The sequence below is a fragment of the Capra hircus genome, chromosome 26 (assembly GCF_001704415.2).
Source record: "Capra hircus breed San Clemente chromosome 26, ASM170441v1, whole genome shotgun sequence".
In the NCBI taxonomy this organism is placed as follows: Eukaryota; Metazoa; Chordata; class Mammalia; order Artiodactyla; family Bovidae; genus Capra; species Capra hircus.
Genome location: NC_030833.1, coordinates 27,295,193 through 27,320,001, shown reverse-complemented (window position 1 = coordinate 27,320,001; position 24,809 = coordinate 27,295,193). Strand labels below are relative to the sequence as shown.

Below are 24,809 nucleotides of genomic sequence, written 5' to 3'. Positions count from 1 at the left end.
GGGTGGTTTCCAGTTTCTGGTTATTAGGAATAATAGTGCTGGAACATTTGTGTATAATTTTTTGTATGGAAGCATGTTTTCAAATCTCTTAAATTCAGGTGCTATAAAATCACCTATGGATAGTAAATGATACATAATACATAAAAATGACACAAAATACATAAAAATTAAGTGATACTGAATAATAAAAAATGATACATAATTTAAGTAATCATTCATTAGAGCAGCCTTCCTAAGAGCAGCAAACCTGTTCCCTCATAGTAATTCAGACATAGTATGATTCATTGGGTAGACCAAAAGCCACAAGATGGCACTATTTCAAGCCCAGGTGTTTCACTAACTTACACACAGATTTCACCACATCAGTCTGAATTAATGAGACACCACTTGACTGTCTCTGTTTAAAAAAAACAAAAGCAAAAAACCAGGGCTGTTTTGTGGTCTTCAAAATTCCTCTTTTGATGTTACAAAGTGAAATCTATCATTTAAATTTGATATACAGGGAGAGGCTGGAACCTCTTCAGGAATTTGGGATTTGATTTAGAATTCCTCTGAACGTGGAAAACCTGGGACTGACCTGTTTGGGTTTACCTAATAAAAGTTCAATAAAAATAAGCCATTAAAAAAAAAATTCTGGATTAAGTAAAAACTCACTTCTGCGGGAGTTTGGGATCACATTTAGAGCCTCCACCAGTAACAGACTATTATGCAAATAAAAACTCTACTGCAAGGTTCTTCGTCCACGGACATGATTTCCCTTCAGGTTGCCCTACTTCTCTTCCAGCGCCTGCTGCTAGCTTCTCCAGCAAGCCTCATCACCGTCTTCCTGAGTTCGCCTGTATGCTTCATGTAAATCTAGTAAGGAAACAATGAGATGCTTTTTTCTGGCAGTTGCTCTAGAGGCCACTTGTAGAGAAGAGATGGCACTAATAAAAAAGTGCGGATGTTTTCTCCAGTGGAAAATTACAAGTTTGCTTGGTTTTAATCCTTGGCACCAAGTTTTGGGTTTCTCATCACTGAACAGACTTCTTTCTGCCTGGCTTTTTCCCGGCCAGTGTCCTGGCACACTATCAGAGGGGGAAATAATTAGAAAGAAGTGTCTTACAGGGATGAGAAGCACTGGGAGCTTACCAGATGGGGATAATCATGAGTGTTCAAACAAATCCTTGACCAGACAGAGCACTATGTGTCTTCTTGCTTACGTTAACTATAGGCAGTGTTCACGGCTCCTGAAATGCGCGCATGGAAAGGACAGGGGGATGTCTGCTCAGTTTCCCTTCTTCTCAGGGCGCCCCTCAGTTGCTCTTCGGTTCATGAGTAGAGACCCAACTGTAGCCCCAGAGAGTTTACTAGGAGCTTCTCTCATCTTACTATGGAGGGAAGAGTCTCATTGTATTCTTGGTTCACTCATGATTTAGGTTATGTGAGTGTGGGGTGGGGAGCAAGACAGCTTTGTTATTTCTGTATAATGACACTTGGGACTCTCCTGGTGGTCCACTGGTTAAGATTCTGCTCTTCCAACGCAGGAGGCATGGGTTTGACCTCTGGTTGGGGAATTAAGATCCTGCATGTTGCTTGCTGTGCCCCCAATTTTTTTTTAATTAAAAAGATGTTTATGAGACAGTTGGGGAAGTGTATAATGACATTTACTAATTGTAACACTACTCAAGTATAGATATGTAGTTAAAAAGCATCTGACATCTTCCCTTTCAGAGGTAACAAGTGCGTCACTTAGGGGAGCATTTCTAACAATCTGATGTGCATAACTATTCATTAGAATTTCTCAAATAAACTTGTGAGCATTTGTGTTGTGCTTGTTCAGAATCTGACCCTGAGACAAGAATCAAAAAGGAAGCCGTTCATTTGGGAGCTGCAGCAAACAGTATTGGAGAGGGGTAAAGTAAGACAGGGTAAGGTAGCCAGTTGAGGGTGATTATCAGGTTAGCTGCTGTTGTGGGCGGATGGAGCCTCATCCCACAGACAAACTCTGGGAAGTGCTGTAGAACATGAGCCTCAGGGATATTTCATTGGAAGGGTGAGGGAACAGAAATATTTATACCCCAGGTCCCATTGGCTAAAGCTGGTAGGTGTTAATTCTGAGTACTTCCAGCCTGAACAGCCTTCCAAGACATTGGAGAAAGTCCCCAGGAGAGAGAGGAAGTTATCAGCAGGTGGAGAGGAGCCACACACACACATAGTCGTGGAATCACTTGGAAGATGTGCTGGGCCCTGTTCTAGGTGCTGGGACACAGCAGGAAATGAACGAGAGAGAAAGTCTTGCTTTCATGGAGCATTCCTTCTGTTGGGGAGAATATAAGCAGGGTAAGTAAGAGACAGACAGACCGTGTTCCATGTGATGAGAAAGGCACTGTGGAGTGGGGCTGCTGTGCCAACAGTGAACTGAAGAGGGGCCAGGGAGCAGAGAGGACGGTAGGAGCCCCGCCATACTCCAGGGGTGGTGGTAGAGGAGTGAGATGCCAGCATGATCAGGCTGGACATGGGATATGAGAGGGGAGGAGTCAACGGGCTTGGCCTGAGCAACTGGGAAAATGGAGCTGCCTCTTCCTGAACCAGGGAAAGCTTCTGAAGGAGCACGTTTGGGGTCAGCAGTGGGTGGGGGCCTGGCTTTGGGTATCTTACATTCGTGATGTCTGTTGGACACCTAAATCAACCTGTCAGCAGGAGGCTGACTGGAGGGTCAGGAGTTCCAAGAGAGGTGAACTGGATGCAAACTGGGGTTTGTCAACATACAGATGGTCTGAGCCTTGGGACTGGTTGAGATTCCCATGGGAGCAAGCTAAGCAGGAAAGAGGTCTGGGACTGAACCCTAGGAGTGGAGTGGGCAACTGTATGTATGCGTATACTCGCCACATTTATATGGATGGATGTGCAGAAACACTCTGTTTAGAAACATACAGACACACAGGGGGTTGCAGGTCAGTGGTATTATATAGATAGATTTGGAACTCAATTTTCTTCCCACTCAGTCTCCTGGGGATACTGCTCCATGGCAACAGTATTTGTCTACTCCATTAACTTAACGGCTGCACAGTAGTTCATTGTGTACATGCACCATAACTGATTTTTCCCTGTAGAGGAATATTTACCCCAGTTTTACACAGCAGTGGGCACCCTGGACACTCATTCTCTCCATCTTCTGTGATCACCTCCTTGGGGTGTGCAAGGATGTGTCCTTTTTATGTTCCGACTCAAGATCCCTTCCTGGCAGCTCCAATAATCTGAGATGTGTTCAGTAGGGAACAGCTGCTGATCTCAAGGAGGAATCACTGGGGTGTCATTCCAGGTAAACCCTGTTCTACAGGAAACCCTTCTGAATACAGGGCACCTATCTGGGTAATAACTGCTAGAAACCGGGCAGAGGTTTGGGTCAAGTCAGGAAAGTCCAAGACAGGAAGTCGTCTGTCGGGACTCACTCCAGGACTCACACATGGAGCCACAGGCGACTTCTGAGTGTAAAACCACTCTGTTTCCACACAGAGCAGAACAACAGACCAGGCCTACAGGCTCTCCAGGAGAGCTGCTAAAAGCTTATTACGTCAAATTCTAAGGATGCAGCCAAAGGCAGATGTGCTTTTGTGAAATGACTGTAATTAACTCCAAATCTTTCCCTGCACTTGCTTTCCGCTGGCTGGATTTGTCATCGAGCTGTTAGAACAAGCCTATGCCGTACGCCAGATTTCTTCCCTTTACCTGTCTTTCCCAGCAAAAGCATGACCCCGTCACCTGTCTGGGCACATCCCGAGTGTTTGGAAGGTGTCAGGGGATCCTGCATGTTCAGTGGTAACCTTGAAAATAACATCTATCACTGCCAGGTAATTGGCCGGCAGCCTCGGAGAACTTCAGAATATTAAGAGATGATGTGTTCAATTTAGTCACAGTGTCCTCAAGCACAGGGACATGTACTGAAACGCCCTGTGATTCAGAAGGGAAAAAAGGAAAATAGCAAATACAGAGCCATGCCTTAGATCCTGTTTTATTCCCATCACTATAAACAATTCAACCCAAGATTGGACCCACTGCTGGGGTTTGACCCACAGAAATTATAGGTCAGCAACACTCATCCAGGGAGACCTAGTCCCCTACACCAGGGTCTTAACCACCAAGAGATGCCAAGAAAGTACCTGATAGTCCAAAGTTTTCAAAAGCGTCTGAGCTGGTGATCTGTACGCTCTTCTGTTTCCGTGTCCAGGGGCCTTTACCATGGAAGGCCCCTTGGCAGAACCTCCAACCAGGCCAGCCACCAGCAGTTTCTTCCTTTTCTGCTCTGTGAGTGATGCTCGGTCCAGCCCAGAGTCCAATGAGGAGGGTTTTCTTGCATGTTGTGGCTGAGATAAAGTCATTTTATCCCAGGATACAGCAGGTAGATGTGAAGAGCTGATTCATTAGAAAAGACCCTGATGCAGGGAAAGATTGAAGGCAGGAGGAGAAGGGCACAACAGAGCATGAGATGGGTGAATGGTATTACTGACTCGATGGACAGGAGTTTGAGCAAGCTCTGGGAGTTGGATGGACAGGGAAGCCTGGCGTGCTGCAGTCCAGAGAGTTGGACACAACTGAATGACTGAACTGACGGCAGGTAGAAGGCAGCCTCCAGAATTTATGCCAAATTCCCATTCCTCAAATCACCAGATTTCATAGTTTGTTATGAGATAATTGCCCCCAGACCTATAGGCCTGGGCACGATGTTAAAACCAGAGCTTGGGAGTGAATGCCAACTGGTTCCCCTCGTCCTCCCCGCTCTGCCTGTGCTGCCTGCTGGCCTCTGCTCAGAATGCCGTGTAGTATTTCTCCGTGGTGCTGACGATGTCACTCTGGTCCTCCAGCAGCTGCAGCACCTGCTGCAGCACGGGTTCACTCAGGCCTGGGCTGAGGCTCAGGCGGGCACAGGCCAGGATGTGCAGGAAGTGGCAGCCCTTCTCCACGTCTGTGGGAAAAAGGGAGTTGGCGCAGCTTGGACACACCCATCAGACCCTCTTCTCTCCCCCCACCCCCCCGTCCTCTCCTCTACATGGAAGTCCTTCTCTATATTTCCTGAATCAGAACCTGCAGCTTCACAAGACCTCCCCACCCGCCCCGATGGTTCTGTGCACACTGAAGCAGGAGATGCACTGGCCTACCTTACCGAGGACAACAAACCAAATCACCTGTGCTCAGGCGTGTGCAAGGGACCGCTGCTCGGGGACACAGGCCTTCAGCCTCCAGGATTCCCAATCAGTAACTGTGTACTCATAACCCCGTGGGGTTGTAGCGCTTGATCATCTTTTTCTCTCGGGAAGTCACATGTACAGGTGCACATATTCAGTGCTAACCCCCTAGCTTCCCAGGTGGGAGCCCTCCTGAGGTGGACAGCAGAGCCAGCCTGCAGCAGTCTCCTTATTCCTTCCATAAATCCTGGACCATGGGACTGCAACAGTGACCTTTGGCCTCTTCTCACTCCTCTCTGCCTAGGCTTCCAAACAGTCTGTCTGTGATGGCTGTGTTCAAGGAACTTCTCACCCTCTACCAGAACAAATGGGACCATTTGTGACAGTTCAGGGTGACTGACCACTTTCCTAATAGAAATCAATCATTTTGCAATAGTGGTATTCATACTGAAGTTATGAGGATCATGAAATCAATTTAGTGGGTTGTGATTAGCATTCTTTTCTTACCAAACAGACTGAGGCAGACCAGAATATGAGATTACAGAATGTATTGCATTTTAGGTAGGATAAATATTAAGGTAGGCTAAATACTAGTTTATATTCAATTATATATGTGTATATATAGTTGAGGTAAAATGTATAATGCAATGATACAATTTACTGGGTCATGACATAAAACTTATTTGTAACATTGAGTCAAAGTCAAACCTCATTCCTGGAAACCAGCCCTCCCCAGTTTTCAGCACAGTCAGGCCTCTCACTGACATGTGCCTAGCACTTGGCCCACTAGCGCTCTGCACAGTCACTGAACATTGTTTTCAGATGACAGAACGCTTTAGGCTCCAGGAAAGTCCTGGAGGGGTCGTGGTGATGGGCAAAACATGGCTGTGGCTTTGGGCAAGTCACTGCATCTTCAAGCCAGGTTTTCTGACCAACAGGGAGAGGGACCGGAGGTGGGGGCACCTCTGAGGTCCTTCCCAGCTGTAAGGGTCAGGGCCAATCAAAGACTTGCTAATTCTGACCTCTAGTGGCTACTCAACTCATTATTCCTACCAACCAGGGTTACTGCTGGGAAACTCCACTGGTCTCCACATTTCCAGGCTGTTTCTTCAACATTTGTTCAATCAAAATTTCCTGAACACCTACTATTAATACAAGCGCAGCACTAAGCAAGCGGGAACAGGCACAGAGGGCAGATGGAGAGCAGACTCTGGAGTCCAAGGGACTTGAATTCAAGTGCTGGCTCTATGACTGGGGGCAAAGTGGTCCCAGTTCCTCATCCTGCATCCTCACGGATAAAATGGAAGAAAAGCACCTGCTTCACCTCTGCTTGTGTTGATGAAAGGAGACTCACGGTGGGTGCTTCATCCTTGGAGAATTTACTTATCGTTATATTCATAACCTAAGAAGATGCACAAAACCTAGTCTGCACTCTAAAGAAGCTTCAACTTTTCCCAAGAGGAAGAGTTGATGATGGTGGGTAGAGGACACCAAGCAAAACTGGGTTTGCACACAGCAGAGAGGGAACACTGGGAATTCCAGCACTGCTCAGCTTGGAATCTTAGTTTTTGTAAGACCTGGGTGCTCAGGCTCAGGGCTCAAGGTGATGTATAGGCATGTATGTTCAGCAGTGCTGACTGCCCCAGAGGTCTTAAAGGACTTCCTCACAAAGGCCATTCTGCCATCTGAGGGTTGTCTAGCAAGGCTGTTCATAGAGGGGTCTTCCAGTTACAGGCAGAAAAGGACTGGCATTAGTTCTTTAAATGTTTACAATTCACCGGTGAAACCATTAGGTCCAAACTTTTCTTTGTTGGGAGATTATTTACTACTGATTCAACCTCCTTACTATAGATCTATTCAGATTTTCCATGTCTTCATAATTTAGTCTTGGGAGGCTCTGTGTTTCTAGGAATTTGTCCATTTCATCTGGTTATACAATTTGTTGGCATACAATTGTTTACAGTACTTTTTTAGAATCCTTTTTATTTCTGTAGAATCAGTATTGATGTCCTCATTTTCATTTCTGATTTTAGTAATCTGAGTTTTTTCTCTTTTTTTTTCAGTCCACCCAGCTAAATGTTTAGCAATTTTGATGATCTTTTCAAAGAAGCAATTTTTGGTTTCCTTGATTTTCTCTATTGTTTTTCTATTCTCTATTTCATTTATCTGTGCTCTAATTTTTATTATTTCCTTCCTTCTGTTAGCTTTGAGCTACTTTATTCTTCTTTTTTAGTTCCTTAAATTGTAAACCTATGTAAGTGTTCTTAGCTATAAAGTTCCCCTTTATACCCGGCTTTTGCTGTGTCCCATAAGTTTTGGTATGCTGTTTTAGTTTTCATTCATCTCTAAGTATTTTCTAATTTCTTCTTTGGTCAACTGGTTAAGAGTATATTATTTAATTCTCACAAATTTGTAAATTTTTCAGCTTTACTTCTGTTATTGTCTTCTAACTTCAAAAGATACTGGTCAGAGAGAAGATACTTTGTATGATATCTATCTTTTAAAATCTGTTGAGAATTACCGATGGTCTAACATGTTCTATCCTGGAGAAGGTCCCACGCATGCATGAGAAGAACATGCATGTGGTTGTTAGGTGGTCTTCTGTGTGCACAGGTTAGATCTGGCTGACTTATGGTCTTATTTAAGTCCTCTGCTTCCTTATCTTCTTATCCTCTGCTTCCTTATCCAGTTTTTCTATCCACTATTGAGAGTGGAGTACTGAAATCTCCAACTATTACTGTACAACTATTTATTTCTCCTTTCAATTCTGTCAGTTTTTGCTTCATATAATATTCCGATGGTCTGTCACTAGACACATAACATTTAAAATCGCTATGTCTTCTTATCGAGCCTTTTATTAATATATAATATCCTTCTTTGTTTCTTGTAACATTTTGATTTAAAGGCTGTTTTGTCTGACATTAGTATACCTGCCCCTGCTCTCTTCTTCTGAGACTCCCATAACACATGTGTTGGTCCATTTGATGATGTCCACGGGTCCCTTAGGTTGTTCTTTTTTTTTCAGAGCCCTGTTGATTCTTCTTCCTGTTCAAATCTGCCTTTGAATCACTAGTAAATGTTGCATTTCAGTTCCTGTCCTTGTCAGAATTTCTTTTTAGTTTTTCTCTTAATCAATATTTTCCATTTTATTCACCCATCATTTTCATGAGCATCTTTAAGACAGTTGTTTTAAAGCCTCTGTGCAATAGGTAAGCCATCAGGTCTTTTTCAGGGATAGTTTCTGTTGCTTTTTTCCCCCTTCCTTTGAATGGGTCAGTTTCCTGTCTCTTTGTATATCTTTCGCTTTTAGTTGAAAACGGGACACTTGAATCTAATAATGTGGTAATTTTGGAGATTAGATTCCTCCCCTTTCCTGGTGGTAGCTGTTTTTTTGTTATTGTTTCTAATTTTTTTCAGTTGTTGTAGGCCGTCTCTGAGCCAAGAATAGCCTGAGATGGAAACCTAAGGTCTTCTCAGGTCTATTTCTGAGTCTGTGCCTTTTCCTGGGTATGTAAGGTCACTTTCTAATTTTCCCCATATATGCAGTTGATTTTGAATGTCTTAAGTCTTTCTTTTCTGGCTCCAAAAGGGGTTAAAAAAAGAAATGAAGGGTTTTTAAAAAGAAGGGTGCCAGTCTTTTTAAAATCCCTTGGAAGTCACCTCAGCTGTTGGGTGAGGCAGGCACAGCAATGGGAGGAGGTGCAACAACGGCTACCCACCTCTCTGTCCACAACTCTGTGATCAGAAGCAGTAATGAGTGACCAGAGCACAGACCCCTGACACACGGAGGACTGGGCCCTTTCTGCCCACCCTAGATCCAGAAACACATGCACAGCTGCCTGCTATGTAGTTGGAGGTATGGGATGGGCAGCCGCTACTAAGATTTGAATCTTGACTGGAAGCAAGCCTAATTACTGTCCAAACCTTCCTCTGGAAGTTGCCAGCCTTTATAGATACTCTAGAGCTCCAAAATAGCTATAGTAGACAGATGGGACTGCTGTGTAAGCAGAGGGAGGGGTTTTTGGTGTTTCTCACTCTTCCAGCTTCCTGAGTTTTATAAAACACCGGTTTATTTCTTCCTTATAACAAGCCACAATGTAGGTACCATTAGTATCTGTTTTGCATGTAAAGAAACTGAGCCACAGACTTACCCAAGGCCACATATTCAAAGTGGCAGAACCGGGATTCAAACCCAGGTAAGGTGGCTCCAACAGCTCGCTCTTTACAACTATGCCACACGGCCCATCTTTAGACAAGCCTAGTACCAGTGCTTTAGGGACTTAAAACTGGCCTGTGTTTATGATCCTGTCATTATTGTAGGTTTACCCTTTGCTAAAATACTCATTAGTTCAGCTCAGTCGCTCAGTCATGTCTGACTCTTTGCGACCTCATAAGTGACTCTAAAGATTTTAAGTTCTCCTACCAATCACTGATGCTTTTGAACTGTGGTGTTGGAGAAGACTTGAGAGTCCCTTGGACTGCAAGGAGATACAACCAGTCCATCCTAAAGGAGATCAGTCCTGGGTGTTCTTTGGAAGGAATGCTGCTGAAGCTGAAACTCCAATACTTTGGCCACCTCATGCGAAGAGTTGACTCATTGGAAAAGACCCTGAAGCTGGGAGGGATTGGGGGCAGGAGGAGAAGGGGACGACAGAGGATGAGATGGCTGGATGTCATCACCGACTCAATGGACATGAGTTTGGGTAAACTCCGGGAGTTGGTGACGGACAGGGAGGCCTGGTGTGCTGCAATTCATGGGGTCACAAAGAGTCGGACACGACTGAGCGACTAAACCCATGATCCTATCATGGAAAACTCAATTCTGTGTTTTGTTTGAAAGGTTAGGAATGAACTAAAGGTTCAATTGTTGTAGTTGAGTTGCTCAGTTATGTCCAACTCTTTGCGACCCCATGGACTGCAGTACGCCAGGCTTCCCTGTCCTTCACCATCTCCTGGAGCTCACTCATGTCCATTGAGGCAGTGATGCCATCCAACTATCTCATCCTCTGTCATCCCCTTCTCCTGCCTTCAATATTTCCTAGTATCAAGGCCTTTTCTAATGAGGTGGCTCTTCACTTCAGGTGGCCAAAATATTGGAGCTTCAGTTTTAGCATCAGTCCTTCTAATAAATATTCAAGGCTGATTTCCTTTAGGATTGACTGGTTTGAACTCCTTGCAGTCCCAGGGACTCTCAAGAGTCTTCTCCAACACCAGAGTTCAAAAGCATCAATTCCTTGGCATTCAGCCTTCTTTATGATCCAACTCTCACAGCCATGATTAAATAAATGGTCAAATATCTGTCAATACATATGAAAGTGAAAGTGAAGTTGCTCAGTTGTGTCCGACTCTTTGCAAACCCATGGACTGTAGCCTACCAGCTCCTCCATCCATGGGATTTTCCAGGCAAAGGTACTGGAGTGGGTTGCCATTTCCTTCTCCAGAGGATCTTCCTGACCCAGGCATCGAACCCAGGTCTCCTGCTTTGCAGGCAAACGCTTTACCCTCTGAGCCACTAGGGAAGCTATCAATACATATAGTGAAATATAAAGACAGCTATTAAAAAGACAGGTACTTAATACATATACTGTTGCTAAATGACCTCTAGAACGACCTCTAGATTTAAAATACAATGTATAGAACATTGAGTATTATATGCTAAGCTTTATTTAGGCATTTTAGGAAGGATAAACTACACAAATGTGTTTTATAAATGCATATGACATCTCTAGGATACACCAGAAACCAATGACATCTACTACCTTGGAAAGGGAAACACAGAGCCTGTGGCTTGGTGCTGGGAGGAAGTCTGACTCTTCTCTGTGTGTTTTTGTACTTTTTTACTTTTCACTCTATGCATATAATATTCTGAATAACTTTTTAATGTCATAGGTATTTCTTATGAAAAGGGGTGGCTGCAACAGACTCTAAGTCCCTACATGATATTTTTGTTGGCATCCTGTTATCCATGCTCCAGAATTCGTCTCCTGGGAATTCACTAGTTTCAGGGAACTGGCTTATCATTTTTAGAGGCTCCCTTTTATAGACTGACTAGCAGAGCCTTGACAGACATACTCACCAAAGCAGGACCTGGCCTGTGGATTAGAAGTGGATATAAAATCTGCCATTTTATAGACCCTCAGGTCACCCAGGCTATTTGATTCTCCTAAGAAAGGTAGTGTGAATTGCTTTCATTTGCTTCACCAGGCCCTAGGATTACTAATCCTTTATCCACCCTGTTCCTAATATACATCAAAATAAGAATCTGGCCAGATGGCTTGGGACTAGCATGAGTGCAGGCATGTCACCTGGGAAGCAGCCTCCCCTCTCATCCCTTCTTGGTGGAAGAATCATGCATTTCATTGCTCTAAAAAGCTCTTCAGTTGTGGACAGGCAGTTTCCCCTCAATGCAACTAAAGGATACTTTTCCTTCTTGTTCTGAATGAAGCGAACAATAGTTAAGAAACCTTGCATCAAATAATAGATTGCTTTCAGTTTATTTTAAGAGCTGTTATCACACCACTCTGGGAGGTGACCTCATGGGTCCTCAAAGGCTAAACAGGGCTGCATACCATCACCACCAGGGCTGGAGACCTGGTCCTGCTCCACCCACTGACTCAGCCTGGAAAAGATCCAGGTCTCAGGCACATGTGGCTTTAAGGACAGGAGGTGGACCTCTCTGGAAAGCAAGCAAGCAGGGGGAAGAGGCCTGCCTATGCTCCTTAACCAGCCTTTCTACTCTTCTTCTGGCGTCATTTGTTGACATATGCCGACATTTGTTCTTAGCATATGTTTACAAAAGGTAGACTGTGAAAAGTCACCTTTAAGAGTGGTCAGTTTACACAAGATTTAAAGATAAGACAAATGCTTTATTTCTAACTAGTGTGAAAATGGCAAAGTCTGTTCTCAGACTATCTACAATTTGAGTTTCTAACCACTAGGGGCTGACCTAACTCCACTAAACCCAACTCTTTCTCTACACCATTTCTCTTTTTAATCAGGCTTCTAGATGACTGAATTATGCTCTTCATAAACTGTAATGTCTAGAACCACTCCTCCCAACACTGAAGGGCTTGACAGTAGAAGAGAGGAAAATATCAGCTTTGGGTTTAGAGACAAGAAGTCAGAGTGGAACAAGGGATAACACAAATTTGGTGGTGTTAGTGGTAAAGAACCCACCTGCCAATGCAGGAGACATAAGAGATGTGAGTTCAATCCCCGGGCCGGGAAGATCCCCTGCAGGAGGGCATGGCAACCCACTCCAGTATTCTTGCCTGGAGAAGCCCATGAACAGAGGAGTCTGGCAGGCTACGGTCCATAGGGTCGCAAAGAGTTGGACACGACTGAACCAACTCAGCATGCATACAAGAGACTACGAAACCAGAAAGACGTCAAAAACTCTGAGCCTGACGACTTACCTCGCTGTATCAGAATCACCTGAGGAGTTTACTGTCTAGCCCCACCGAGTGAATCAGAGTCCCTGGGGCTGGGACCTGAGCGTGGTATGTTCATAAAAGCTCCAAGGTTGACTCTTAGATGTGGCCCAGGTCAGAACAATCGTGCGAGGCTAACACTCACTTGAGCCAGGAGAAACCTGAGCTTCCGAGAAGGCAGGTGTCTGAACCAGTCATGCCTCTAAGCTGTTACTGGGAAAAGCCCTAGGTTTCCTAACCCTCTGTCCAGTGCTCTCCAGGAGGGAACATTTCCCCTTCCAAGACACTGGGATATATGGATATTACACCACTTACGATTTGGTTTCTGGCATTCTTCTTGAATGATCCGGTGGATCTTTCTGTGCAATTCTTTGTCTTCTCTCGTTACCTAAACAGGAAAAGAGAGTTTGGAGAGAAAGGTTAAGTGACAGAGAGGCTGTGTCACCTACCTTCCCAAATTAGTATTTAGGGTAGCTCCTAAAGATTTCATAACAATCATCATCCATTTGCCACCAATGAGTGTGGTTTTCGAAATCAGGCCTGTTGTCACATCAGTTCCATCCCTAAGCAGCTTACTGCTCTGTGCGTGACCCACAGACATATTCCCATGGGAGGTGGTTCACTGGGGCCAGGATAGAAAGAAAATCTGGAATCCCCTGCTTTTGAGGAGCAACTTTCTTCTTAAATATGTATAACACATTCATAAAATTTCTCTTATTTGTTGTATTTTTGGGGGAGGCACAGTGATCAAATCCCAGGACTCTTTCCTCTTGTGTTTCTTCTTGGGTTTCACGTTCCTTCACCCAACCATAGGGCAAAATAAAAGAAATAAAACTGTAAGGAAAAGCTAGGGAGAGAGTAAGTCTAGCCTATAAACGGAAACACTGTCTGTTCTCAAAGGCAAATATAACCTGGGCTCCTTTCTCAGCTAGCTCAGGTAACAGGGAAACAGCCACCAAATGGGCTTCACCATCACATTCAGTAGTAAATCTAATGACAAAAAAAAAGAGAGAGAGAGAGAGAGAGGAATAAAGAAACGAAGAGAGGAAAAAAAAGAAAAATGGAAGAAAAAAAAGAAATAAGTGGACAAACACATACGTCAGGAATGCACCCTGGGCCGATGAGACATGGAATAACCAGATTTAAGACTGCGATACTGACAGGGACCCGTCTGTGGACTCATGGGGTTACTGGGAAGATTAAGGCAATGTGGGAGAGCTGCTGAAAGCTGGAAAGCACTAGGCAGGCAGAGGACAACGATGCCCCTGAGGTGATGCCCTCAGGAAAACAGAAACCTAGGGCCAGGGTTGAGGTGGGGGCAGGGAGTGAAGTCAGCAAAGTGGGGTGGTTCTGCTGAGGAAAATATAGCTATTATAGCTGGATCACCTCACTCCAGCTCAGACTGATTCACAGGAGGAAGTGCCCCAGCCCTGCCACACCTCAGCGCTGGATGGCTGCCCACGTCTGCTGTTCCTCAGGAAGAGCTGCTTCCTACCAACCCAGGAGGCCACGCAGAGCCTCATGGGAGAATGCAACAGTGGGGATGGGGGTGGGGGCTGTTAGGGTGAGCTGCCCCACAAGAGGCAATCAACTTCCTTGCCCCCACTCCTACCACCCGCCCACTCTTATGCAGAACGGAATACCCTTTCCAAAAGTTACTGAAATAGTATTTAAAACATATCTTAATTTTAAAAACTTTCTAAAACAGGGGAATCACTAGCGTAAGTCAACATCAAGAAAATGTCCTGTTAAGGAAGGCTTCCCCTCAGGAATCACGCTGTAGAGAGTGAGGCTCCTGGATGTCCTCAGGGTTCTGCTCTGTCTTCAGAAGAATCACGTGCTGCTCATTCACATCTATGCTACTGACGTGGACATGGATATCACTGTCAGCTTTGTTCCTCCAGGATTAAAGTCAGGCAGTGGGAGGTGAATTTTAACTCTAAGTCTGAAGGAAATGGCAACCCACTCCAGTGTTCTTGCCTAGAAAATCCCATGGACAGAGGAGCCTTGCAGGCTACAGTCCATGGAGTCGCAAAGAGTCAGACACGACTGAGCAACCTTCCTTCACTGAGGCAGGCAAGCACTTGTATCCCTGGCGGGAATGGTAATTGTTACCACCTTTGGTGGAGCCAAGCAGATTGTATTGACCCAGACCTTAAAGGTACATGCCCTCTGCTCCAACCATTCCTCTTTTAAGAGTCAATCTCAGAAATACTTATGTAAGTCCACAAAAAGACAGACATAGCAGCAGTGTACTTGAGAACAAAGGATGGAAACAACATAAAAGTCCATCAGCGAGAAGTGTTTAAATAATTGATGGCAAGTCCCCATAACACAGACTACCATACAGATGCCAAAAAGAATGAGGTGGACATCCAAGGACTCACATGGAAAGAGGCTGGTGCTGTGCTGTTCTGGTATCCAAAAACATACAGACTGTTATTTAGAGCAGTGGTTCTGCACTGTACCAAGGGATACTTGGCAATGTCTGGGGACATTAAGGTTGCCACAACTGGGCATGCAGCTACTGCTCTCAAGCGGGTGAAGACCAAGGACACTGCCAAACACCCTACAATACAAAGGACAGCCCCCAAAACAGAGTCAACTGGCCCAAACAACTGAAGTTGAGAAATCCTGATTTAGAGGATGATCACATTTTTTTAATAACATAGGGGCATATATTTATAAGTGTGCAGAAGAATGTACTGCCAAAAATGATACCAGAGGAAAGATAAAGGCCAGCTTCCACTCCTTAGGTACCTCCTTAATGACTGACTTTTAAAAACAGCAAATAAGTATTCCTAAGTAATACATATATTTGCAAATGGAAGCTAAGGGAAAAGAAGTTACACCGCAAGTCTCTTACATAGAATAGGTTATCAAAACCACCATCTTTCTGGAAAACGAGCCCTTTTTCCTGCAGCAGCTTTACAGCATTCCTAAATATACTGTGAATTGCTCTGGAAGTGGTGTCGTTCTTAAAACCCATCTGTAGGAAGGAAAAAAAAGAAGTTAAGTCCCATCTTATAGCACTTGAGGGCAACTCCCTAGACCAGCTGGTTATAAATTCACCCAACAGGCTTTTTATGGTAGAGTCAGAAAGATTCAGGTATGCAAGGGTCTAGCAGGACAGTATTTAATGAGGGCTGGGAAGTCTGCTCTGGCAGAATCACACTTGATAACTGTTCTACCCCTTAGTTTTTTGTTTAACTTAACTCAATGATAGGAAATGGAAAAATCAAGATGAAAATCTTTTTTTATACAGAACAAAAGATTCTATACACATTGGCTCACTTCTTTGATTAAAACTGTTTTATCAATTTTAATATGGCCAACATTAAATTTTATAATAACTTATTTACAATATTAAAATTTGTAAATAATCAAATTTACATATGGCCACAATTTTAATTTAAAAAGTGAGTCAATATGTATAGAATCTATGGTTCTGCATAAAAAAATGAAAGATTTTCATATATACATATATGTATATATATTATATATATATAAGGGAAATCAACCCTGAATATTCATTGGAAGGACTGATGCTGAAGATGAAGTTCCAATACTTTGGCCAACTTATACAAACAGCCGACTCATTGGAAAAGACCCTGATGCTGGCAAAGATAGAGGGCAAGAGTAGAAGGGGACGACAGAGGGTGTGATGGCTGGATGGCATCACGGACTCAATAGACAGGAGTCTGAACAAACTCCAGGAGACGGTTAAGGACAGGGAAGCCTGGTGTGCTGCAGTTCATGGGGTCGCAAAGAGATGGACACAACTTAGTGAATGAACAACAATAATACAACTTCTTCCTAAGGACATCAAAGAATTTAATACACATTGAAATAGGTTAGGGATTCCAACACATAGAGAGTATTAAATAGACTCCTTATTTTAAATAGAGGATAGTGAAGGCAAACAGCTGTGCAGAGACCTATCAAAGGGGAGGGGCCATGGGCTGAAGGCAGACAGGGTCCTACGGGAAGCAAGAGAGGCACGAGGCTAATATTAGGTTGCTCTCTCTTCAACTTCGGTATCCCTTCCCTTCTCTAAGTGTGCCTACAGAGGTTACCAGGTCATCCTACTTCTTATTTCAAGGAAGCCACGTTTTCCACCACGTCCCACCATGGTTAATCAGATTGCGGGCTTCTTGAATTGGGGACTCTGTGCTTCATCTCGGCCACCTGCTCCCTGACACACAGTGGGTGACCAAAAAGATGTATGTGCCACCAGTGGAAAGAAATACCCTGTAGAGATAGGAAGTAGCTTTCTAACTATTCCACTAGGGATTTTCAGTTCCTCCCTAAAACAAAGGAAGTGGTGAGTAATACCTGTCCTTCAAGGTACATACCCATTTTTTTTTTAAGATGTGACCATTTTTTAAAAGTCTTTATTGAATTTGTTACAATGTTGCATTTTTGGCTTTTTGGCCATGAGGTATGTGGGATCCTAGCTCCTCGATCAGGGATCAAACCTACACCCTCTACACTGGAAGGCAAAGTCTTAACCACTGGACCACCAGGGAAGCCCCCAGACCCATTTTTAATGTGAGAGAAATCTGTAAACATATTAAAAAGTTCAGAGAGCCTAAAAAAAGAAAAACAGGGCAAAGCGAAGGCAAAGTCCTGCCTCTCTAATGGGACAGCAACCACAGATGCTGAAACAGAAAGTGTACCTCAGATTTTCTATGATGTTCCTTCAAAGTGACAGGTAGAGAAAATGCACCCCAACATGGCCTCCAGTATTGACAATTCCATCCTGAAAGAAACCTTTGCTTCCTAGGAGAGGCCTCCCAGACAACATAGTTTGAATTTAATAGATCTTGGCGACGTTTCAGAAACATGCTCTCCTGGGCTGAAAAGAAGAGTCTAACTTTCCTGATTATATTCAGAGTAGAGGGTTTTTTTCCTCAATAGAACAGGCCTAGGGAACCTCAGCATTAGAACCTGGGTCTGAGAGTTGACAAGCATTTCAGGTAATGACAGCATCCAATTCTCTGAAGGGAGAATAAGGTTGACAAATACTTGATGACTCCCACAGGCAGAAAAGCTATCTGGGTATGTTTAGAATAAACACCTCATCCAGCCATCCTCGGCCACATGCCTTTTTATTCAGGGGGGAGCTGGGGGAGAGCTTTTTCTAATTTCATACATGAGTGCTCTTACTTAGGAAAAGCAATGATCAACCCAACAAAGGCTCCCCCACCACAACTCTATACAACTACTTTATCTTCATAATTCTAAGGTGATTCATCTTTAATAGAAAGATCCTAAGGGTTGAGTTTATTCCACCTCTTACCAATATAGGAGTAAATTGGAAACTGACTAGAAATGCTTTTACGTGGTTATTCCTGTCATTGAAAATGACTGTTGATTATCCCCAGACCATACAGGAAGCCTGGTTCCTCCTCCCCGAGTTCAGTGAGATGGAGCAGCAGGAAGGGAGGGTGTGAGGCATGGGAGAGTAACAGCAGTTTCGGCTATGAACCAGAGGGGCCCAGCAGAAAAGGCTCTCTGTAAATATCAACAATGCGTGAAGCTTCCTTTCCAAAAACATTTGCCTCAGCTGACCTTGGGATGTAATTCCCTGCTGGTTGTAAAGACATGGTCCTGAGGATAAAACCCCAGTGGCGCTTGTAGCTAGGAGGTTTCCCTGGCCTGAGAGGTGTGTCTTTCTTGTCTTTTTCTAAAGAGCAGTGACAGACTCATCCCATTCAGGAAATCGAAACTGCTCAGAAACAAAAACAGTGACTGGCTGAACGGGCTGAGCCTCCGCAGGCCTCTCCTTGTGGCGGGTCAGGAACTGGGTGGATCTCTGAAGTATATATATAGTCTTCATTCCCAAACAAACGCAACATTTATCCAGCTGTCAAAGAAACAATGGTTTTGCAAGTTTGCTTATCATGTTTCTGGATGTGCTAAGATGGGCCACCAAGGACAAAAAAAGAAAGGAGGAAAACATTCAAACCCACTCTTCCCACCTTCTCACGTATCACACGACCACAACGATTTTTGGTTGTTGTTAAGCTTTCATCTGTATGACTACAGAAAGTGCCAAAGGATCTAGGGTTTCACCGTCATTGTGAAGTGTCTTAGGTCTCCCAGGCTCTACTAAACAGAATTCAATGTCACAACACTGACCTCCCCAAACAGAGCCACGTGAGAGAATAATTCATAATTGATGGAAAAAGAGCTTCCAGAGACAAAACAGATATAGCGCCATATTCATTGCTTTTAAAACATACAGCACCGGGCAGGCACGGATTTCTGCTCTGAACATTTACAAGAAGATAATCATGCCAAAAGTCCCCTTTGGAATGTTCTGAATGGAGGGGCTTTCTAGTCCTCAGTTCTCCCTACTGAATTCTCGCAGAAGAGCTGGCTCACAGGAAGAATGCGGTCTTTGCTAAGCTTCAAAGTTTCCTTCTAAACATGCCAAGAGAGTGCTCAGAAGTCCTCGGAGGCCAAGCTGGCACTGAGCCTCCTCTAAATGATTAAGTGGGAGGAAGGTCACTTGTGCTGTCAGTGGACAGCTGGGGAGCTAGCCCTGTGCAGAAGCCACGGCGGTGCAGAACAAAGCGGCCAGTCCTGACCCACCCCACCTCGGTGTTTCCTGAAACGGTATCCCTCACCTCCGTGTATAAAACTGCGGGTCACTGGGCATGCGGCCTAGTGCCAGGAAGAGATGATTAGGTTCACGAACGAAACTGAGAAGCAGTGGTCGCACCCAGAAGGTGGGGATGGGGACGTGGTATCTGTTCCACCAGAATGCTGTTGTTGTTGTCTAGTCGCTTAGCTGTGTCTGACTCTTTGCAACCCCGTGGACTGCAGCCTGCCAGGCTTCTCTGTCCATGGCATTTCCCAGGCAAGAAGACTGGAGTGGGGTGCCATCTCCTCCTCCAGGAGATCCTCTGGACCCAGGGACTGAACCCACGTCTCCTGCATTGGCAGGCAGATTCTTTACCACTGAGCCACCAGGGAAGCCCTCCGTCGGAATGGTGAAGAATAATCATATTGCCTCGCAAGGGTTATCACGCCAGCCCTGTTGCCAACGACAAAAGACTAGAAAACTCTGAACAGTCCAGGAATGACCAGACCCCTTAAGAAACTACGGTACACATAGTAAAAGATCATTATGGACTGGCAAATATGTTCACATGGTTGGGGAAAGGACCTACAGGACACACACACAATGAAAAGCTACGCAGATACAGTGTTTAGAAGGATACCATTTGTGTAAAAGAAAGGATACAACTACTTCTAGTTTATATGTGCAGATTATCTGCAGAAGGATATTCATGAGCCTAGTAACGGCACTTGTCTCTAGAGAAAGGGGAGGAGGAAGGAGGATGGGAAAACTAGATACTTTCAGGGACTATTTGAATTTTTATTTTCTATTTTATTTAATTTTTGTTGCTTGTTTCCTTTTATTTTTTGGCTATGCAGTGAGGCTTGTGGGATCTTGGCTTCCCAACGAGGGACTGAACCCGGGCACTCTGCAGAAAAAGCTCCTAGTTCTAACCACTGGACTGCCAGGGGATTAATTTCTGAGCTACCTGAATTTTTAAAACCACTCATTCTTTCTATCAACAAATAACTGTGGAGAACATATTTTACGCCAGCTCTGTTCCAGGCCCTGTTCTAGACAGCAAAGAAAGAGACAAGACAAAGCCTCTGCTCTTAGAGAACTTAAATTCTGGTGGAGGAATAGACAGCCAAACAAATAAATACCAGTGTTATCAAGAGATGTGGAAACAGGGTCATAACACGGTGAGGAAGCTGATGACTATTAGAGGAGAAGGTCAGGGAGGGCAAGAAGGTGACATTCAAGCAGAGATCATTCCCGGCAGAATAAACAAATACAAGTCGTGTTACAGCAACGAAAAAACTGAGGCACTGTGCTGAAAGGGAAAGCCTAAAGGCAAAGTCTCAGATAATTTTTAATGCCAGGCCAATAAGTAAAGACCAAACAACTTAAGTTCACCCTATAACACTGTGGGTGAAAAAACAGGGATTGCTATTTCTAGGACAAATAAAAAATTATTTGAGTGTTTCTTAAAATTTTTGTTTATAAACCAGACTGAATACAACTTGTTCTTTATTCAAACTCCTAACACAGGACAAGTTAACCTTATTATGGAGAAGAGAGAGCAAGTCATTAAAAACCTTGGTTGAAGTTCAAGAATCATCTTGCTGTTCAAAAAATAATTTTGCAAGAATAATCAGTTCTTCTCATCTATTTCCCCCTTCTTTGGCTCTTGCTGAAATTAAATGTCTATCTCAGTGAATACGAAGTACTATGAACCTTAGACTGTTTTTTTTTTTTCTACCCAAAGATTAAGCTTCATGAGATTAAGGAGGGGAAAAGGGCACGTCCATTCTCCTTTCAAATTCTCAGTGGTCAGTGACCTTTCCAGAATAGAATCCACATAACCCCCACGCTCTGAGTACACCCTGTGAGTCTTAATGCCACAGTCACGTCTACCCACACTCTCCAACTGCAGATCTGGGGCAGGGGCCTTGATTTCTCACGTGGGCACGCCACACTTACTTGCCCAGAGCAGGCGCTGTGAATCACAGGCTGGTTGGCAAGGGACAGAAGGGACTCCACAGTTTCCAATTCCTGCTGGTAAAAGGTTTGCACTCTGTTCTCCACAAGGAACTCTTTGGCCTTTTCACTCAGCAGACATGTGAGACTGTCAAGGTCCAGCGTGCCAGGATTGCTGCTGGGGGAAAGTTTGAACAAGACTTGCAGAAAACTATTAGTATTACGTTTGTTCCTTTTGAACGTGCATGAACCTGAAACGGGATCCCCAAGTGACTCAGTGGTAAAGAATCCACCTGCCAACGCAGGAGATGTGGATTCGATCCCTGGGTTGGGAAGATCCCCTGGAGAAGGAAATGGCAACCCACTCCAGTATTCTTGCCTAGGAAATCCCATGGACAGGGGAGCCTGGCGAGCTACAGTCCAGAGGTTTGCGAAGAGTCGGATGTGACTGAGCGCGCACACAAACAGCTAGCAAGTGACGTGTCATAAGGATGTGTGTTTTTCACATAAGGGGCAACACACGCAGTGAACACTGCATGGTTATTTAAAAGTATGAGGCAGAACTATGGGAACTGATATTTGCGATTTAAGAAAAAAAAATCAAGCTGAAGAACAGTATGTGAAGGACAGTGCCATTTTTGTCAAGAAGCAAATGACAACCCACAACATACACAGGTGGATACGCATGCTTGTGTGTGCGGAGAACAAACAAGTCTAACAGGATACACGCTGTGACCTTGTCCCGTGGTGACCTCTGGGGAATGGTACTGAGGCGGGAGACAGGAAAATGGAGAACTTCCACTGTTTACACAGGTCTCGAGTTTGGGGATTTTTTAAAGTAAGTTTTTGGAATATGTAATCTATAAGTATGTCTATAAGATTAAAGGATACATGGTAAAGAGTCTCCTTTCCACCCTCCTCCCAGCCCCCATCCACCCACCCCCAGCAGCCACTATGGCTATTTCTGTCTTCTCTGAGTTCTTTGAGGCATAGAGTTACAAACACACATATATTCTTACTCCTCCTGATTATTTTTCCCTCTCTCAAAGAGAATAAACTCCTCTCTGGCTGAGGTATTGTTTCCTTGATCACAGTGAGCCTTGGTGCAGTTTTCTTCAGATTTCTTGGGGTTCATGGACCTTCTTAGATCATCTGTGAGTGTTCAGTTCTTATCAGACTTGGGAAATTTTCATCCACGAATTTTTCAAATATTTTTTCTCTGCTCCCCCCTCCACTCCTTCAGAGATTCCAATCACACATGTATTTTCCTTCCCACCACCTCAGAACATCTGCACTGTGACCTCCTTCGTGTTACAGATGAGGACGCGGAGGCATCTGGACAGTGACAGACTTGCCCGGGACCCCACAGGGAGGGAGTGGCCGGCTCAGGCCCACCCCAGCATCTGGGATCCCACTGGCTGGCTCACACCCGCAGCACTTGCAGTCCATAACTTACCTCAGTGCCTCATCTTCCTTTAGGGCAGGGCTGTGGAAGGGCTGGTCATACACTTTCCTGTAGACGGCAGGCAGCTCCAGCATCCTTGCGATCTGAACGTTGCACACTGGGTCATCCACTTTATCTAACGAGCCATGGAAACAACACTGAGATTAGCTCTTTCCCAAGTCCAGACTGCTTCTGGGGCAACAGTAAATGGGGCCCTTGGTGGGCCTTCTTCCTTACGGATGCCCAGGATCACACGGTCTAGAAGCAAGCACCTAAATGGTCTCCGGCCATCCCATGAGAGGGGAGGCGATGCCCGGAGTGTCACAGACATGACCAGAGTAGACCAAGGTGAGGGAAAGCATGCAGACATGTTCACGCATCTGGGACCATGGTGGATGACTGGGGCTGTCCTTGAGATTTCCAAGTGCAAACCAGCCAGATCAGTGCAAAGGGCATGGCTCAGATGACAAAGCACTGTCATGCTTCCGATTAGCTGACTTCCTCAGTGGTGCTCCAGAAATCTCCCATCATTTTCAAGACTATGAAAGCTCTTCCCCAAATGGATTCACACTAAAAACTTCAAAGTATTTTAGAGACTCTACTATGTTGTCCAAATAAAATGTCAGCCGTATATGATAAATCACTTATTTTCTTTCCCAATTTATTTAAAGTAACTTCTCTTCAAAATAAATAAATGCTGATTTTCTTAACGAATCATGTTGCAAATACAATTTTTTTCTTTAAAGCTTTTTATTTGAATTTTTCAGATTTGACTTTTTACTAAATGAGCTTACTGGACACATACACAAAACAATAAGCAATTGGGCAGAGATACTGAATGCTTACAATAAGTTGTGGCATGAATCTCTCGCTCTCCTCTGAACATGCGGATGTGGCCTCTGACCCGGATAATGTCCCCAATTTCTAACTTTGCTCTCTGTGCAGTGGTCTCTTGCAGCTTCTTAAGCTGAGAGGTTAAGCTCAGCTCTCTTGCACTTGGAGCGGCTGTAGCTGTTAGGGCCAGAAGGAAAGAAGGAAATACACAACACGATCACTCCACCATCTTTGGGAGAGAGCCTGGGGTAAGACAGACACAAAACATTTATTTATTCTGCTTCTGATTGGTTGCTCGACTGTAGGAAATCTGAGTCATCCTTCAAAATCCTCTACTGAATAAAAGGCATAAGCTGTAATTATTCAAAGGTCTGGGTGACGGGAACAGAGTCTGGTGGGAGGCTGGACAACCCAGTGTCCAGTGTCTTCTTTCCTCCCCCAACATCACCTGTGCAAAAGGCTTGAGCTGAATTCTGTGTGAGTTCAGCTGGGTTTGGTGGCAATAGCTCTAAACAAAAGTGTCCTTGCAGGGAGACAGAATATTGGCCTGAGGGGAAAGGGGCCCAGGAGTCTCCATTCACAGTTGTTTATGGGGAAGGCAAATCTGCCCAAGGCTGGTGTTCCACTGAAGTACTCAATACCCTAATCTCTCTCACTTCTCTTCTTTGTTGAGTAACTAGGCTGACTTCTTGCTCTCTCCTGCTTTCGCTCACTTCCTTACACACACACACACACACACACACACACACACGAACACTCACTCACACCACTTAACTATAAATGTAAGCAACTTCAAGAATTTGCCTGCCAGTGCAGGAGATGCAAGAGACAGAGGTTCTGTCCCTGCATCCAGAATATCCCCTGCATGAGGAAATGGCAACCCACTCCAGCATTCTTGCTTGGGAAATCTCATGGACAGAGGAACCTGGAGGGCTACCATCCATGGATTTGCAAAGAGTCAGACACAACTGAGTGACTGAGCAAGCAACTTTATGGTGAAAACAACCCAATGCACACTCAATTCTAAATAATTTCCATCACTTGAATTTACTTCCAAAATGTATTAGTTAAATAATGAAAATCAGAATAGCCATGAATGTTCAGGTACCGCCAGTGCTGTTCTGAAGACTTCATAACCTATCAGCACATCTAATCCTCACAACCACTCTTATTTATTATCAGCCCCATTTTACTAATGAGGAAACTGAGTTACAGAGACGTCAAACAACTTGCCCGCAGTAAAACGACTGGTTAGCAACAAAGCTGGAGTGTGAGCTCAGGCAGTCTCTAACCCCAGAGCCTTCCTGCTTATTCTTTATTCTCAGCTGCTTGTGCCATGAATATACTCACATTTTCCATAGTTACAGCTAGTGTGTATCAACAAT

At 44.4% G+C, this 24,809-nt stretch overlaps 1 protein-coding gene across 6 annotated transcripts in view; it reads right to left on the bottom strand.

Annotated features, from left to right (window-relative positions):
• OBFC1 (oligonucleotide/oligosaccharide binding fold containing 1) overlaps positions 3,977-24,809 on the bottom strand; it is a 37,094-nt gene continuing 16,261 nt past the window's right edge. For 3 of the 6 annotated variants that reach the window (XM_018041599.1, XM_018041596.1, XM_018041598.1), the window contains exons 5-10: positions 23,437-23,601; positions 22,603-22,726; positions 21,150-21,324; positions 15,462-15,584; positions 12,911-12,983; positions 3,977-4,945 (exon numbers count right to left, since the gene is read on the bottom strand). In XM_018041599.1, the coding sequence (XP_017897088.1) occupies positions 4,788-4,945; positions 12,911-12,983; positions 15,462-15,584; positions 21,150-21,324; positions 22,603-22,726; positions 23,437-23,601 (818 nt within the window). In that variant the 3' untranslated portion in view covers positions 3,977-4,787. The remainder of the gene's footprint in view (positions 4,946-12,910; positions 12,984-15,461; positions 15,585-21,149; positions 21,325-22,602; positions 22,727-23,436; positions 23,602-24,809) is intronic. The other 3 variants (XM_018041597.1, XM_018041600.1, XM_018041601.1) reach the window with 2 other exon arrangements.